The sequence below is a fragment of the Sturnira hondurensis genome, unplaced genomic scaffold, assembly GCF_014824575.4.
Source record: "Sturnira hondurensis isolate 20B ecotype Veracruz unplaced genomic scaffold, ASM1482457v3 Scaffold0018525, whole genome shotgun sequence".
Taxonomy (NCBI): Eukaryota; Metazoa; Chordata; class Mammalia; order Chiroptera; family Phyllostomidae; genus Sturnira; species Sturnira hondurensis.
This window is the reverse complement of record NW_028091156.1, coordinates 12,444,983-12,463,897: the sequence shown is the minus strand read 5'-3', so window position 1 is coordinate 12,463,897 and position 18,915 is coordinate 12,444,983. Positions and strand designations below refer to the sequence as shown.

The 18,915-nt window shown below is 41.1% G+C and overlaps 1 protein-coding gene across 2 annotated transcripts in view; it reads left to right on the top strand.

The window, feature by feature from the left end:
* Nucleotides 1-18,915, top strand: part of KMO (kynurenine 3-monooxygenase) — a 42,334-nt gene that overhangs the window by 7,227 nt on the left and 16,192 nt on the right. For both annotated transcript variants that reach the window (XM_037069326.1, XM_037069325.1), the window contains exons 2-7: nt 1,037-1,106; nt 1,576-1,673; nt 2,894-2,983; nt 10,332-10,380; nt 14,073-14,160; nt 15,573-15,738. In XM_037069326.1, the coding sequence (XP_036925221.1) occupies nt 1,037-1,106; nt 1,576-1,673; nt 2,894-2,983; nt 10,332-10,380; nt 14,073-14,160; nt 15,573-15,738 (561 nt within the window). The remainder of the gene's footprint in view (nt 1-1,036; nt 1,107-1,575; nt 1,674-2,893; nt 2,984-10,331; nt 10,381-14,072; nt 14,161-15,572; nt 15,739-18,915) is intronic.

Below are 18,915 nucleotides of genomic sequence, written 5' to 3'. Positions count from 1 at the left end.
GCGTAATGAAGGAGAAGAAACAAACCTTTGAACGAGGATTCCATCTCTGAGTATAAACCTCTAGAGAAAAATCACGCACACGTGTACATGAGCTTTGTGCACAAAAATGTTCTTTGCAGCATTGTTAATAATATCCCCCAACTAGGAAACACTCAAACACCTTTCAATAGTAGAATGGCTAGACCATCTGTGTGGTTTCATACTATGATGACTCAAACAATAATAAGCTTGGATAACCTGGAGTTTACATGCAACCCCATGAATCTCCTAAGCATATTATAGTGTTAAAGAAGCAAGATGCAAAAAAAAAAAATACACAAGTGAGATTCTGATGATATGATTCAAAAAATGAGTTAAATTACCTTGGCTGGTGTAGCTCTGTGGATTGAGTGTGAACCTGTGAACCAGACGATTGAGGTTCAATTCCCAGGTAGGGCACATGCCTGTGTTGCAGGCCAGTTCCCAGCAGGGGACACATGAGAAGCAACCATACATTGATTGATATCTCTCTCCCTCTCTCCTTCCCTTCCCCTCTAAAGGTAAATAAATAAAATCTTAAAAAAAAACAACGAGTCAATATGGCCTAGGAATATATACCTAAGTGGTAACAGTATAAAGAAGCAAGGACAGCTTATCACAAAAGTCAGCATACTGTTTACCTGTTGCTGAGAAGTTGGGGATTGTGGTTGAGGAGGCGGTGGGGGCAGCTTCAGGAGCATAGCAATGCTCTGCTTTCTGACCAAAGTGATGGTTATAGGGGTGTTCGCTTTCTAAGTATTCTGTAACCTGCATGCATGCTTTATGATCTTTCTGTAGGAAAGTTACATGTGACAATAAAAAAGTAAGAAGTCTATCTCTAAAATTATAAAATTTAATCTTGAATTATCCCATTATTTTTGCAAATGTGCTTTCGTGTAGTGACTGAGTAAATCAGTGCGATAACTCGGTCACACTCGATGCTTCATTTTGCCAGTAAAATTCCCCTCTACGGGTGGAATCAGGTAAAAATATTTAAAAAATTCACTTTGAATCCTAGGTTGGATCGTTAAATGCCTGCTTCCTTGCAAAGAGGAATTTCCAAGTTGATGTATATGAAGCTAGAGAAGGTAAGACATATGAAAAATGGTGAGATGTGGTTTTCATTCTCTGAGCTCTTTCTCTTTAGATTTTAAAAAGAGATTGTTTAAAAAATATGAACTATTCAAAGTTTTTAGACCTCAACTATTGCAATTAATTTAACACAAATGTACTATTATTAGTGTCTTCTTTCCTTCTGTTTTAAAGATTTTGTTTATTTTATATTTTAGAGAGAGGAAGGGAGGGAGAGAAACATCAGTGTGTGGTTGCCTCTTGTATACTCCCTACTGGGGACCTGGCCTGCAACCCAGGCATGTGCCCTAGACTGGGATCCTTTGATTCACAGGTTGGCACTCAACCACTGAACCACACCAGCCAGGACAATATTTTCCTTAAAAGAGTTAACAAGGCCTTTTAATTCTGACCGCACCAGTTGGTCATTCTGTCCTAGGATATAAGGAGACATATTTAACATGGAGTCTACTTCCAATGTCTTAGATATCCGAGTGGCCAAATCTGCATCTGGAAGAAGCATTAACTTGGCCCTTTCTTGTAGAGGACGAGAAGCCTTGAAAGCCGTTGGCCTAGAAGATCAGGTACCTTGTTAATGCACTTTCCTTATAGAAGGTAACACCTGCTGTTTTCCAACAATCACACAGTCTAGCTTTCACCCTGGTGCAAAGGACCATTGAATGCCAAGAACCTCTTCATGCAGACTCATTCTACAGAGATTTTCAAACTTCTAAATTGGCAAGAGGGTGAATATTTGATGCTTGAAGCACCTGGGGATCCGGAGCCTGATGGTTGACCTAGGGCAGGGGATGTTGTTGCAATCCCACCCAATAATTACTTCTGATGTGAGCTCGCAACAGGACAGTAGATCTCTGCTTACAGAAAAGTGAGCTCTGGCTGGCATTAGAATGATGGGAGGCAGGCAGACGCCATTCTTTTGGCAATATAGATCCATACTCTCTTACGCACAATTCTATAATACAAAAAGCTCTGAAAATAGAAATTTTTTTGTCATCCATCCAGCAGAAAACCTGAGCTGATGTAAGACTTTCTATGGCCATACCCATTTTTTCCTTTGGTGTCACTGTGTTTTACTGCAGGAATATTTTGTTTCATTATGGGCTGGTGCCCCAGGCTCTGCTGGCTGTGTGATAGCCACATATTCACTAAACTACCTCTGGAAAATCTGCAAACTTCTGAATTCTGAAACCAATGGACCTTAAGATTGTGGATGAGTGTGGGCCTGTAGCAGATTTTTCTTGCATGACCTCAATATCACTGAAGTTCTCCCTGACCAATGTGCAGCTGGAAAATATGAACAGAAATCACGTATTTTTCCCAATAGGACTTTCGCTGACAATGGGTTTTCAAAATGATAACATAAGTCATTTTGTTATAAGTTCTGTTTGCATTTCTACACTTTTCTGAGGTCTGTGTGTAGGAAAACGTCGCACTGGGTTCAGGAGTCCTGGGTTTTACTCCCCATGTAAAGATCACGGTCTTGGGTGATCTTGGGAAAATCACTCAAGCTTTCTGACAATGAAACACTTTCCCAAGTGTCGTGTTAGATTTAGACCCAATGAACTTAAAGTGAATTCCCAAATCTGAAGTTTCAAAAGAAAGCAAAAACTAACATGTGCAAGAACACAGATTAAGTTTCCACCATTCTATGCTTCCATGATTCTTTATACTATTTTTCATATTTTGAAAATATGTGCAAAGCATAGTTTAAAACTCATATCTATTTTACTTGCATAATGCCATGTTATAGAAATTGAAATAGGTATTTTTGGTTTTATTTCAGGTTGTAGCTCAAGGGGTTCCGATGAGAGGAAGAATGATTCACTCTCTCTCAGGAAAAAAGTCTTCAATTCCCTATGGGACAAAGTCCCAGGTAGGTTGATGCTGGAGGTACTTGTTTGGTTAAAGCTGAGTCTAAAGTCTATAACTTACCACTTGGACCCATCTTTGACATTTCCTACATCAGCCTAGAACTCAGGAACATAAACCAGTTAACAAGTTAATTTATTTATAACAGGTCCTTAAAATAGGGCCCTCATCCCTCCTAAACACCCAAGAAGAGTTAGCTATTATTGTCATCATAGTAGGCTTTTTTTTTTTTTTTTGCCTCTATGCTTTGCTCTACTGGACAATTTTCCCTCCCATCTCTTTTCAGTGCACAGAGAAAAGTGCCCTGTATTTATTGTTAAGCATAATAAGCAAAAACAACTTTACAGGGTTTTATGATGTTGCCTTCCCTGACTCTCCAACCCCAAATTGAATTATAATAGAATGTATAGAATAAACCCGAGATGCCTTCAGTGTTCCTAATTTCTAAAACATCAGAGTCCAGAATGTGATGTAGCATTTGTTAAAACAAATCTATTTTCTTGCTCGGTCATTTTTCTACTTATCTTTTATATAGTAACACACAGAGTTGTACAAAGTATACATTTTTATCTAGTTACACCCTCTAAATTTGTTTCTTTGAGAGAATGAATGTACCAAACATCTATCAATAAGAGGAAAACTCCAGCTTGCTTTGTCCAGCAATGCCTCATTCTAAGTGCAGAATCCAAGTGAAGTTCGTTTTCTTCTGCATCTCTGACCCTCCACAGACCTGCCATTGCAAGTATAGTGATGATGGTCAGACTCACCTGGGGTCTTGTTAAAAAGTGATCTGATTCTGTGTGGCTGGAATGGAGGCTGAAGTTCTGCAACCCCCAAACACCCAGGTAGTATCCGGGCTGCTGGTCCGTGGACCACACTTGGGGTACATAGCAGGAGACACACACGTGCCCACAGGACCAAGGTCTTCCCAGATCTTGTGATGATAAGGTAGCTGACATAGCCCATGCCAATTGTGATGGCTATTATCAGGAAAAAAAAAAAAACAGGAAATAAGGATGTAAAGAAAAAGACATGAATCCTGGTGCCTTGTTGGGGGGAACGTACATTGGTATAGCCATAGGAAAAATAGTGCGGTCTTTCCTCAAACATTGAAAAAACAGAGGCACTGTGTACTCTAGCAATTCGACTTCTTGGTATAGATCCCAAAGAACCAAAAACAGACATTGGAGTACCCGTGTTTGTAGCAGCCTTTCGGTAGTCAAAAGGTGGAAGCAGCCCAAATGTTCGCTGATGGGTGGACAGATAAGCAAAATGTGGTGTAATCATCTGTGAGAAAACAGAATGTATATATATCTTTGCTCCTGGCTCCTAGCACAGAGCTCCTACCACCCCTGTAATTTCCTAAGTGATAAGGGCACCAGAAGCATCTTTTGTTCCAATGCTTGGTCTTTGACTCCAGTTCCTGACACAGGGTACCTAAGTCCCTTGGAATTTTCTGGGTAGTATGAGTGTCTTTTGTTCTAATGAGGTGGCTCTTGGTGGGCTTCTGGATGAAAGGCCAAGCCATGATTAGAAGCGTGGACTTTTCAGCTCCACCCCCCATTCTATGGAGAGGGGAGAAGGTCTAAAAATGGCTGAAATGGTTCATCAAACCTATGTGAGGAAGTTCCATCAAAATCCCCAACAGTGGGGTTCTGAGAGCTGCTGGGAGAGTGGAACTCTGGAGAAGGCACAGAAGCTCTGCAGACCTCTCACATGCCCCACCCTGCTCATCTCTTCCACCTGCGTGCTCCTCTGGACGCCTGAGGAGCTTTTTTTTTTTTCATTTCCTTTCGTAATAAACTGGGAAACAGTGAACTGTTTTTCCTGAGTTCTGTGAGACACTCTAGCAAATTATTCAACCCTGAAAAGGAGTTCTGGGGAACCTTTGATGTAGAGCCAGTCAGTCAGAGGCACAGGTGACAAACGGGACATAAGATCAGCATCTGAACTGCGGGCAGTCTTGTGGGACTGAGCCCTTAACCTTGGGACGGAGGCTAACTCCAGACAGCTAGTGCAGAATCGAGTGAAAGTATGGGACACCCAGTTGGGGTTGGTCATGTGAGGGTTAGAGAGACACCAGGCCAGATGTAGGTTTTCTACACGACAGAGAGTGGATATCACTCAGCCTTTACAGGGAAGGGACACGCACGACTGCATGGATGAGAACCGAGGACTTTACTCTCAGTAAAGTAAGCCAGTCACAAGAGGACAAGTACTCTATGAACCCACTTGCGTGAGTTCCCTAGAGCAGTTAAATTCAGAGACCAGAGGCAGAATGCCAGGGGCTGGAGGCAGGTTGCCAGGGGCTGGAGGAAGGTGGAATGGGGAGTTATCCTTCAATGAGGACAGAGTTTCAGCTTCAAAAGACAAAGAGTGCTATAAAGGGACTAAATGGTAATGGAAAAAAATGCCATAAAGATTAAATTTTAAAAAGGAGTTCTGTGAGTAGATGGTGGTGGTGGTTGTAACAACATTGTGAATGTACTTGATGCCACTGAACTATAAATTCAAAAATTGGGCCCTGGCTGGCATAGCTCAGTGGATTGAGTGCGGGCCTGTGAACCAAAGGATCACAATTCAATTCCCGGTCAGGGCACATGACTGGGTTGCAGGCCAGTTCCCAGCAGGGAACTCTCGAGAGGCAACCATGCATTGATATTTCTCTCCCTCTCTCCTTTCCTTACCCTCTAAGGTAAATAAATGAAATCTTTTTAAAAAGGTTGTTTTAGCCCTGGCTGGTGTGGCTCGGTGGATTGAGCACGGGCCTGTGAACCAGCCGATCATGGTTCGATTCCCAGTCAGGGCACATGCCTGGGTTGCAGGCCAGTTCCCAGCAGGGGACGCACAAGAGGCAACCACACATTGATGTTTCTCTCCCATTCTCTCTCCTCCTTCCCTTCCCCTCTCTCTAAATAAATAAATAAAAATTGTTTAAAAGTTGTTTTAGAAATTGTTAAGATGACAAAATTTGTATTATGGGTATTTTGCCACAATTAAAATTTGTTTAAAAAGTGGGTCCAAAGTGAAACATCCCAAGAATTAAGGGCTTTGGGGAAAGAAGTGGCAGGGAAGAATGAAAATTTTCTGTTTAATTACTTTTGTAAATAATACCTTGCTTATTTTGGCATTATACAAACGTAGGTACAGGGCTTTCATTCCTGAGCCTGGCAGGGGGATGAAGGGGAAGAAAGTCCACTGACCATCCATAGTCAGATAAACATTTTCAGACAATTAATACATTCTGTTTAGTTGGCTCCAAACTGTGCTTGGTGTTATAGGAAAGAAAAAAATCACCTCTTCTAAGTAGGCAAGTAAAATTTACATGTTCTAGTCAAGGATAAGCTGTTGTTAACTGTGGGAGCTAAACAAATATTAGTACATTTTCTCCCACCTTCTCAATTCTCCTGGCTGAGCGAATAACTAAATTAACAGAGACAGATTAACCCAAGTAGTTCAGGTTTAATACCTGTCATGGGGAATTTGCATAAACATAAAAAATCCATGAAAATTCCAATGACAGTGAAGCAGCATTGGTATATAAGGCATTTTTTTGGACAAGGAAGAAAGGGGTGGCCCTGGCTGGTGTAGCTCAGTGGATTGAGCGCGGGCCTGTGAACCACATGATCGAGGTTCGGTTCCCAGTTAGGTCACATGCCTGGGTTGCAGCCCAGTTCCCAGCAGGGTTGCCTCCCTCTCAAGAGAGGCAACCATACATTGATGTTTCTCTCCTTCTCTCTTCCTTTCCTCTCTAAAGATAAATAAATAAAATCTTTAAAAAAAAGGAAAAGAAAAGAAAGGGGTGAGAATGGGTGATTTACAGGTAGTTGAGAAAGAGTTGGAACACAGCTGGCAGTGGAATCCTTGCTAGGGGTCTCAGAAAACCCTTGCTAGGGTAAGGATAGCTAGCAATCAAGTTCACGGGGGAAGGAACTCAGCTGACTGATGGCAGGAATGCTCAGCTGTGTGGTCCAGAGAGGGCGGAAAGCTTTGGGTTCCAGAGAAGTCTTCTCAGAGAAAGCAAAATTTGAGATAGACAGTTCGCTGAAATCTTAACTCAGCAGTGAGATGCTGTCATCCCAATGGAAGGGTCTACCAATGGAAGCACAACTTTCCTTGGTGAGAACAGATTTCAAAAAAATACAGGTTTTTCAAGTGCCAAGTGTGCATTGGATTAAAAAAATGAGTAAATGCACTTTCATATAACAGAATCTGACAGTGATCAACAACCTTATTAAATTCATTGACTCTACCCACCTTGCTTTACAGGTACAGAAAGAAGGTGCATGATTACAAGAGGTCAGGGTCAAAGGGAAAATGAGGCAGGTTTCCTCCGAGACGATAGCCAGCAGAGTGTGGTGTCAGGGGCCCTTCCAGGAGAGCTGGGCAGTACCTTTTCATCTCTCTATGTCTCTTACTAAATTGAGATTGATTTGTAATCATCAATCCACCTTCTTCTTGGATCAACATGGAATGTGCTGAAAAAGGCCAGTGCATCATACCCATCCCCTTGGCAAAGAGTGAGCCAATAAAGTATAAACAGACCAAGGAGTGAGATCTGGCTCAAAGTTGTACCAGGAAAGCTGGGTGAGGAGAGTGACTTGGACCTGAGACTACAGTTGGCTTCCTTACTTGCACTGCCACAGAGGGACAGGCAGGAGTGGCTTCATCACCAATGATTTCTCAACAGGGTGACAGCGTCCGTGGGGGTTTCCATTTGGGGGCCTTGCATGCATGAAAAGAAGGAGGAAATGACTCGTGACTCCTCCCCCACCAATCCTGCCATTTCTCAATTCTTAAGAATTGAGTTAATGCTAAATTTATAGCCACCCCTCTTTCTTTGGCTTGCATCATTGTGTTCATGTCTGACTTGAACTTGGGAGCCTCCTTACCCTTTAAGATGGCTTTGAATTGCTTAACTTCACACCTGTGGCAGTCTAAAGTCCTCCCCAGGACCCCGGAATTTTTATGGACCCCTGGGGAGCTTACCTTCGATTGGCCTCTGCTGCCTCATGGTGACCACTCCCTCTCCCCTGGTGTTGACCACGTACCATGATGGTCCAGACAGGAAGTTCACCTCTTCCACCAGTTTCCACAAACAATGCTCACTCCAATGACACACAAACATGCTGAAGTCATGGGCTCACACTTGCCTGCAGCACAGCAAACAAACTTGAAATCCCCAATGGGCACAATTTAGTCTCCAATATCTATTTTGAAACCCTTCTCTGAACTGCGCCTCCCTCCTCCTGCTATTTTCTTGGCCCTTTCTCCCTGCAACATCCAGGCTCTTCCTTCCGGTCTTGCTGGTTCCTCCCATCTCCCTCCCAGAGGGCCCTGGGAACTATCCAATTATTCCCTAATATACAGAGCAGGCCAGAGCCCCCCAGTTTTTACTTCTAATCTCCCAAGCCCAAAATAATGGCGCTCCCTTGCTATAAAACATTCTCTTTTGAAGGCATTCAGCATAAAGAATGTGAACATTTTTTTCCTAATATATCTGAAAACGTTAGCATGGTAACCTTTGTCTTAGAAGTCTCCAAAGGGGAGAATCCAACTCCCTTTAGATCATTGTTATTATTATTATCATTAGTAGTAGTAGTAGTATTTTGGTTATAAGAGCCATTTCATAGCTCAGCTTATTTATTTACATTGTTTTTCATAAGATCAATATTTTAGAACAGGTAAAGTTTTGATGACAGTGACTCTGCCTTTTGATTATGAAAAAAAATACCAGTCAAAGATACAGAGTGGACCAGACAGGGACTCTCCCTGCAGCCTGGTTACTGACATGGAACGAATATTTTCCCCATGTAAATACGCCTTTATAATTAAAATGTTTCCTACCATACTTTGAATAACGAGCATGGTTTCCACGGAAATGAGGTGATTAGTGACATAGAAGACTGCAGAACAGAACTAGGAGAGAGACAGTTAGTAGGTCCCTGTTAATTTTGGTTGATAGCAAAGATACAGGAAGCCCTTCCCCAGTCATTGCCTCCGTACCATGAACAAACTATTTTTATACCAAGTTCAGATTTAGCTGTTAATTTTAAGTGTCTCTACGTTTGAATGAGGTAGAGTCCTAAATTAGTATATTTGTGTTAAATGTGGCATATGCCGCAATATGAAAAGTGACATGGTTAAAATTTTTATTTACTTTTATTTTAATTTTTAAAAAGATTTTATTTATTTATTTTTAGACAGAGGGGAAGGGTCAGAGAAAGAGAGGGAGTGAAACATCAATGTGTGGTTGCCTCTCATGTGCCTCTCACTGGGGACCTGGCTGGCAACCCAGGCATGTGCCCTGACTGGGAATCGAACCAGCGACCTTTTGGTTTGCAAGCCAGCACTTAATCCACTAAGTAAGTGGACTAAGAATCATTAAACCACACCAGCCAGGGCATGTGGTTAAAATTTTTAAAGCATAGATTCCTCTTGCATTGCAAGCCTGCAGTGTGCCCTGCATGGGCCCGATAGCCTCCAAGGGCCCCTTCCTCTGTAAAACATGAAGTAGTAAAACTTAGATTTTATGAGTGCACTGGTATAAATAGTAATATAATAAAGGCTGGATTCACTCTCATATACTCACTATACTAGTTTTCCTTCTTCTGATTCCAAAATAGACTAAAATTAAAATGAAATAGACTAAAATTACGTGGGCCTAATAAATAGACTAAAAGTAGGGTGGGCCCTATGCGCTGTGCCTGCCATGCCTCGAGGACCAGTCAACCCCCCGAGTTGTCCTATAAAGTCACAATCAGCACCTGTCCCAGGAAGGCTTGACCCAGTCCAACGAACCCCCTTCTGGCCACTGCCACCACCACCAAACCCCCTCCCCCCACACACACTGTTTCACTTTGAAACGAAGCCCTTTGGGAAATAGTACATTTATTCTGGTGATGGTGTCATTTCTAAACTTCTTTTAAAACAGCTTCATTTGGAGACCTAAGACAAAACTATGAAATTTATGATTTCCTGTTAAAATAAAACTGTCTTAGTGAAAACATTTTCCTACAAGAGAAGGGTTTGGGGTTTTTTTCCTTTTTTTTCTTTATTTAGTTCTTGTTCAAGTACAGTTTTCTGTCTTATATTCCCAGCCCTGAAAGCAGAAGTCTAGTTTTTATAGTATCAAACTTTGAAAAAGGCTAAGTTTAAAGTTAAGTATCATATTATATATGTTTCATTAAAGTGTTTATTTTTTAAAAGGCTATGTAGCTAAGTGGTCACAAAACTAAGATTGCCACCTTCTGATGAATAATAAATCTTTCCTATTTTTGAGTGAGCAACATAGAGTTGTATTTTCCTATTCTCCAGAAACAAACTGTATCTACTATCTTTTTTTCTTGCAGTATCTTCTTTCTATAAGCAGAACAAATCTGAACAAGGATCTATTAACTGGTAAGTCCAATGCTTTAGTCACCAGTTGTCATTCTGAGAATAGCACATGAGACTAGTCTTGTCACATGATTTATTGGGATTTGTTTATTATTTCTTTTTCTAATTATTAAGAGCAGGACAATATACAAAACCAAGCCCTGGCTGGTGTAGCTCAGTGGATTGAGCGCGGGTCTGCGAACCAGATGATTGCGGTTCGATTCCCAGTCAGGACACATGTCTGGGTTGCAGGCCAGTTCCTGGCAGGGGACCCACGAGAGGCAACCATACATTGATATTTCTCTCCCTTTCCCCTTCCCCTCTAAAGATAAAGAAATAAAATCTTTAAAAAAACCCTACAATCCCAAACCAAGTCCTCCTTGAAAAGTAGTAGTGATACATCCTCTAGCATCCCCTTTGCATCTTTTCAATGTTCTAAGTGCAAATCAGTTGTTCAACGTGTATTGAATTCCTATGGTCTCGAGGCACCGGAACGAGTGAGCGCTCTCCCTGGCGAACAAGGCACAGTCCAGGGGAACCACAGATAGGCTCTCATGACTTGCAAAGTGACACAGCTAGACTCGCATTTCAGAACAACAAAAAGCAGTCGTGTGGAGGCTAGGAGAAGGCCTCGGGAGTGTTGGGACAATCTGTGTCCCAAAAAAAAAAAAAGCCCTGGACTAAAGCTATAGCAACATGGTTGGAGGGAAGGGTGTAGATTCATGGTATTTACAGGAGACCTAGTAGGTGGAGGCCGAGAAAGAGGAAGGCCTAAAATATAATCCTTAGGTTTCTAATGTAACCAAAAATAGTCTAGTCATTAATGAAAAAGCCCCTGGATTGGTAATTAAATCTGTGGCTCGGTGAATCAATCCTATCACATCCCAGGTAGACCTTGCTCATAGTAGTTCTTTCTCCTCTTCAGCATTTGGACTGAACATATTCACTCCCTGCAAAGCATTCCCCCAAAGTAATTCTCCCGGGTCCTAACTACATCCTGAGCCATCTAGCTCAGGACAGCTCACATGATTTATCTGCGTCTCCACAATTCCCCATCCAAAGCCAGCTTGCCATATGTCTGTTGAATTGAATTCAGCTGGAAAGAAGAGTGATAGGGAAAGTCATTCTAGTTGATTCAGCAGGGACCTAAGAAATAAGGCTTAGTAGTCTTAAATCAATTTCTTTACCTACATTTGCAAGACTGTTTTTTGGGTGGGCAGATGGGAGGGGTGGGGCTAGGTGGCTAGACGGCTAGATAGATTCATGTTGTTCTTAAGAAAATAAATAAACCAGTATCGCGGTTCCATTCCCAGTCAGGGCACATGCCTGGGTTGCAGGCCAGTTCCCAGCAGGGGACCCGCGAGAGGCAACCATACATTGATATTTCTCTCTCTCTCTCCTTCCCTTCCCCTCTAAAGATAAATAAATAAAATCTTTTTAAAAAAAGAAAATAAATAAACCGAAGAATACCTTTAAAAAATGTAGCACAGGGCACCTAAGACAATCTCTTTATAGTGTCCTCTGAATTTATTAGGATAAAAGTAACCAAAAACACTCATTAAGGCACCAGGCACTATGCTAAGGGCTCTATATGCATCAATTTGTATGACCCTCCCAATAACTACAAGAGGTGGGAATTATTGTTCTCTAACCTGTACAGATGGTGGAAGAGGCTCAGAGGGCTCGCTCCTCAGTGTAACAAGTCACACAGTTAATAAGTGGTAGAATCTGAATTTAAACTTGAGTCTGTTTATTCCAAAGTCCATGCTCTTAACTACTGTCATCACTGCCCCCCACCCAATATTATATATGAAACATCTGCTAATACTGAGGAGCGAACACGTATGGGGAAGATGCCGCCTTGATGCGCTGAAATGTGCTACACCACACGCAACTTCTTAAATTCTGTAAATCCATCGGTAAAATGAACGCTGAACCTCCTCTCTCCTAAACTTTGTTTCGAAAGTGTGAGCTGCCCATTCCGCAGGTCCAGTCACTTGTCACTGCTCATTTCTCCTTGGCTGAATGGTCTCTGCTCTGAGCCATCCTAACTAAAGCATTTTCCTCCAACAGCATTTCACGGGGGGTTCTATCCCACCATGGGTCACTGTTCTGTGGGATGTTAATAACGTTTCTGCAAGACAAACAGAAAAAGGACACGTGGTCAAGTGGGTCTGTCAGTCCTGTGTCAAACAAGCTTTAAGTCTTTTTTCTGACACGTGTTCTCAGAGCTCGTTTCTATTAGTCTGCGTGGCAGGCCTCCTAGGGCCACCTGAGACATAGCCTCGATGCCAGACACACACGTTATTTTAAATTTTACATTAAACACATTACAAAATAAGTAAAAAGATACAGGTGAATTTAACAATGTATTTTAATCTACTATGTCCATATATTCCCATTTTAATGTGCAGTCAACAGGACAGTTTGTTATGAGACATTTTCATTCTCTCTCTCTCTCTTTTTTGGTACTAAGTTGTAAAAATTCAGTGTATACAACACATCTCCATTCATACCAGCCACATGTTTCAAACTCAAGAGTCGTAGGTAGCTAGAGACCTGACCATACATCCAGGATGGCTAGACTGTCAGCATTTCTCCAAAGGATTTGACCACAAAACAGTTTCTTGTCTTGGAGGGGCCACATCCCAGGACTATTGTCCTGTGAAAAATTCTTTGGGATGTATTACGGATACATTTAAGAAAAAAATAAAATAGATTCCACAGATACATTTTGTGTTTGTAAAATATAGCCTTCGTCATTCAGGTAAATTTTGATTTCTCTGAAATTATTTGCCCAAAGAGTCCTTATACATGAATAGGTCTTTGATTTCAGGTTGCTCAGATTTCAATATTCTCAAATCTCCAATCTCACATTCTAGAATCTTAAAGTCTTCAAAGCCTAAATCACACTTAGTCAGAATGGAACAGAAGAGTCCAAAGCTTAGACAAAAAGAAGATAATCACAAACAGAAGTACTGAGTTGAAAGTCTGACTTAATTTTCTGTGATCTCAGGCATCTTCCCTTTCCTTCCAGGATCTTGGTTGCTCCATTTATATGATCTGGGGCTGATCTCTGCATCCTGATTTGTAGCTTTAGAAGCAATAACTAGCCTTCTAGAAGTAATTATAACTTTCTTATCCTTGAGAATTTCCAGGAGCAAAAATCATATTTTACTACTATGACAAGAACATAATTAATAGTTCATAAAATAAAAATTACTAAATTCTATAGATAGCTAGCAGGCAAATTAATAAAATGCTAATATAACCTGATTCTATTTATTGAGAAATTTCAAGTACTATTACTCAATTTCCCCCGTTAGTGTTCCAGTGTGTGATTATAAAAAGAATGAGTATCAATAATCTATATTTGTTGCAACTTGAATTAGAAGTTCAAGTTGTAGAAAGTTTGGCTGAACATTTTCAATCACAAATGACACCTTAAATTACAGGCAATTTATGACTTTGCATAATGGAGTTAGTTGGATTTTTTTTTAGATGAGAGTAGTTGATTTTTATTCATGCCTTTTACTATCAAATTATCCTGCAACATTTACCAAATAGCTGTCAAATTACCACTTAAATAATGTTTACATCGATAAGAATAAATAGCTTGGCCATACTGTTGTCAGAAAATGAGTAGTATTTGAATTTGAATAAGTGAAACAAGAATTAGAATTTTCTTTTTGTCTGCTTTTTTTTTCTTTCCTCAGCTGTTGAGAAATATCCCAACACAAAGGTGCACTTTGGCCACAAGCTCTTGAAATGTAATCCTGAGGAGAGAAAGATCACCGTGCTTGGGTAATGCCCCGCAGCCTGTTGACTTCGGAGGGAAAAGGGAAGGGTTGGCTGGAGTTTGGCTCTTTTGAAAGAGCTGAATTATTAAAAGGCTAATTCAGCTGGTTCCTAGGTGTGCTGAGTTCCATTGAAAGGAGACCTTAGATACGTTCTGCCTAGGATGCCAGCGGCCCTCCTGCTTGCTCAGCTTCCCACAGTCTTCCACAGTGGGGACCCCACCCTGAGGACCCCACTCTGCTTCACAGTCTCCTTGCTAGAAATAGATGACCCTCTACCGCCCTTGTCCTCCTCTCTTTGTGGTTGCTATTTGTCTGCTTCTCCTTGGCTTGCTCTATTGCCTCTTAAGTTCCAAGTCCCACTCCCATCCCACTCTGGTGATGGATGTGTCATGGACTCCCAATCTGTTCAACATGTATAAACTCACATCTCTAAAAGGAACCTCTCTAGTCCAGCCTGTACCTTCATTCTCAGTCCTGAATTCAATCCCAACCAATGTTAGGTTCTCATTAAACACCTTCATAGGTACCTCTAGCCATACCTCTAACCCATCTGGAACCTTGAGCATCTGCTTTTCTCCGAACGTGTCCCACTTCTGACTCATTTCATCATCCAGGGAATTAGAATCACTGTTTTCTAATTTTTAAAATTTAGAAAATTTTGAAAAATTCTAATTTTCACTGTTTTCGAGCCCCTGTTTTCTCCTCATTTTTCTGATGGCCTCAGAGTCCATGTCTTCTTCTTGAGCCCCACAGTCCTTGGCGGTCGTCCCTGCGTTAGGTAGGCTACTGCACCTACCAGTCACCTGGTCCCCATTTCCTGTCCCTTCTGCATTCCGCCTCCACGTCAATCCATCGACTCCAAGTGAGATTGGGTTACCACTTTCCATACATCATCCACCCCATTGAAAAACAATGACTTTTTCCCCTTTTGCCAGGAAAATAGATTTAAACCTTTTGTCATAGCATCCAAAATAATTTCCCCCTTTTCCCTCCCCACACTGTATTCTTTTCTTAAGCATTATCTCCTGCTACCCTCTGCTCAAGACACACGTGTTCGTTAAACATCCTGGTCCTGTCACTTCAGTGGTTCATATATTCCCTCCACTTGGAATGCTTTGCCTTCTTTTCAAGATTCTCTTTCTTCCTGCAGGGAATTCAGCTCTCAGACACACTTCCATGACCTAGCATGTCTTTATTAATCAGTGTGGTTGTGTGGTATTCTCATTCTCAGAAGAAAACCTGTGGTAGAGGTGTTAGCATCTTTCTAGCTGTCAGCTGAAATCTGTAAGTCAGATTTGTAAAAGTGAGGAGTAGCCCTATTGATTTGTTACTTTTTATACCCAAGTGGAGGTACATTGTAATTTTTACCACTAGCCCGTTTTTGAAAACATTTGGGTGGTTCATTTTATTTTTCAGATCTGACAAAGTTCCCAAAGATGTCACTTGTGACCTCATCTTAGGATGTGATGGTGCCTATTCAACGGTCAGAGCTCACCTCATGAAGAAACCCCTCTTTGATTACAGTCAACAGTACATTCCTCATGGATACATGGAGCTGACCATTCCATCAAAGGGTGGAGATGTAAGTCCTTTCCTTTCCTATCCCCTTTACACACACCTGGCATCATAGGAGGGTAGAGACATATTCTAGTGCGATTGTTCTCAGTCTCATGTCTTAGTTTGGAGGATTGGCAAAGTACTTTGTTATTAGTAATAAATTGGGCTATAGGTCCCTTGAATAATATCACTCTCTCTCCATCACCTTTTGAGATACTTTCATAAGAAGTAAAGAAAGAGAGGAATTATAACTACCCTACTGGAAACACACAGGGAAATTGTCTCAGATAATAGTATCATTTCTCTATTTTCTCTTGGGAGGAAAAAAATGGGTTGGGAGTCCATTCTGTACACTGACAATTGGGAGGTCTTATTCTCAAGATTAAATTAAATTAAGTGAACAGCAAGTTGTTGCAAACAGATTTCCCAGGAGTTTTTTATTGTATTTATTGGGGTGACATTGGTTAATAAAATTATATAGATTTCAGGTGTACAATTCTATAAAGCATCACANGAAGTAAAGAAAGAGAGGAATTATAACTACCCTACTGGGAACACACAGGGAAATTGTCTCAGATAATAATATCATTTCTCTATTTTCTCTTGGGAGGAAAAAAATGGGTTGGGAATCCATTCTGTACACTGACAATTGGGAGGTCTTATTCTCAAGATTAAATTAAATTAAGTGAACAGCAAGTTGTTGCAAACAGATTTCCCAGGAGTTTTTTATTGTATTTATTGGGGTGACATTGGTTAATAAAATTATATAGATTTCAGGTGTACAATTCTATAAAGCATCACATGTATATTGTATTGTGTGTTCACCACCCCAAGTCAAGTCTCCTTCCATCACCATTTCCCCTCCATAATTTTCCCCCCATTTTCCCCTCTTCAACCTCCCCCACCCCACTTTCCCTCTTTAATCACCATACCATTGTCTCTGTGTATGAGGCTTTTTTCCTTAAACCCTTCATCTTTTTCACCCAGCCCCTCAACCCACCCTCCCTCTGAGAGCTGTCTCTATGTTCTCTATCTGTGATTCTGTTTTTATTTTGCGTATTTGTTTATTTTGTTCATGAGATTCATATGAGCGAAATCATATGCTACTTGTCTTTCTCTAACTGACTCATCTCAATTAGCGTAATGTTCTCCAGGTCCTTCCACGCTGTGGCAAAGGGGAATATTTCCTTCTTTTTGCAGTTGAGTAATATTCCATTGTGTATATGTATACAGCTTTTCTATCTACTCATCTACTGATGGGCCCTTGGATCCTTCCAAATATTGGCTATTTTAAATCATGCTATAAGGAACATAGTGGAGCACACACTCTTTCAAATCAGTGTTTCAGGTTTCCCTGGATAAATACTCAGAAGTGCAATCACTGGGTCATAAAGCAGTTCCATTTTTAATTTTTTGAGGTATCTCCACACTGCTTTCCACAGTGGCTGCACCCGTCTGCATTCCCACCAACAGTGCAAATGGGTTCCCCTTTCTCCACATCCTGGCCAGCACTTGTTATTTGCTGATTTATTGATGATGGCCATTCTGACAGGTGTGAGGTGCTATCTCATTGTGGTTTGAATTTGTGTTTCTCTAGTAATTAGGGACACTGAGTATCTTTTCATATGTGTATTGGCCATCTGTACAACCTCTTTGGAGAAGTGTCTATTCAGGTCCTTTGTCCATTTTTAAATTGGATTCTTTGTGTTTGGGTGTTGAGTTTTGTAAGCTCACTATAAATCTTGGATATTAACCCCTTATCAGATGTACCATTGGCAGATACATTCTCCAAGGAGTTTCTCATTGCCTTGTTGCCATGTCAAACCATATATGGCCTGAGACAAACACTGACACAGAAGATAAATCAGTCCGCTGTCATTCCTCTGCTCTTTCTTATCTTTTGGTGTCCTAAGACATTGTAGAGGCGGTCAGAAGATAGCAAGAGGGAAAAGCAGGGACATTGGCCTGCCCCAGGCTGCTGTCCTTACTGCCCATCTCTACGCTGCGCACTCATGCGGCCTCCCTTTGCCCAGCAAGCTCACCCTTCCCCTGAAGCCCCTTTCCTTTGCCCCTTATATAATCCCCAAGGCCCTTGTGTGAAGCGCTCCCACCCCACAGATTTCTTTCTTTCTAAGATTATTTTTAAAATGCATTCATTTTTATGTTTTTGTATTTTTAATTGTATTTTTTCCCATTATCATTTGTCCCCCTGCTCAACGTTTACTTCCTCTACTTCTTTTTTTTAAAGATTTTATTTATTTATTTTTAGAGAGGAAGGAGAGAGGAAGAGAAGCATCAATGTATGGTTGCCTTTCATGCATCCCCTGCTGGGAGCTGGCCTGCAGGGAACAACCCAGGCATGTGCCCTGACTGGGAATCGAACCCTGATCCTCTGGTTCGCAGGCCTGTGCTCAATCCACTGAGCTACACCAGCCAGGGCTACTTTCTGTACTTCTAATTCAGCACCAAATCATCCACTGTCCCTGTATCCCTTGCATTGCTGTCGAAGACAAGTTATTTGGCTTTCCTTATGGATATATGTTGCCTATTCAACTGCACTGTAAGATCTTCGAGGTCAAAGAGTCACGTATTTATTCACTCCTATGTCTCTGTACTGGGCTTTCTTTGGGTACCTGGCAATTAAAAAGCCAGGAAGGAATCGTCTCTTCCGCTAAAACACAAATAACTGTAACAAAGTATGAAAATGTCAACCAGGAGACTATTTCTTGTTTCTTGCGTTCTTCTGTCCATGTAAAACGTGCACATGACAAGTACTTTCTAAACATTTGTAAAAAGTAATGCAAACTTGAAATAGTTGGAAAATTGATTGGATATTCTTGTGTATATAAAATATCCTTGGGAACATTTAGGGTTTGGGTCAGTTGGGTCTTGGGTCCATTGATCTACCCAAGTAATCAATACTTACTCAGGTTGCTGTTGTTTTGTAGAAGGGTCACTAAAGAGACCAGACTTCTCCACTATTAATTCTGTGGGAAACGCGTTAAGAGACTTGTTTGCAGAATTTGGTTTTGCCTATAAAAATTAAATTAGGACCTTTCCATCCATACAAATGAGTCCCCAAATAAGATGAAAGGCATAAAAATATTATACACATATATAATATATGTATATCCATACACATGGGTATGTGTGTATATATAGAAATAAAGAGAATGTATAGAACAAAGAGAGCCAGAACATC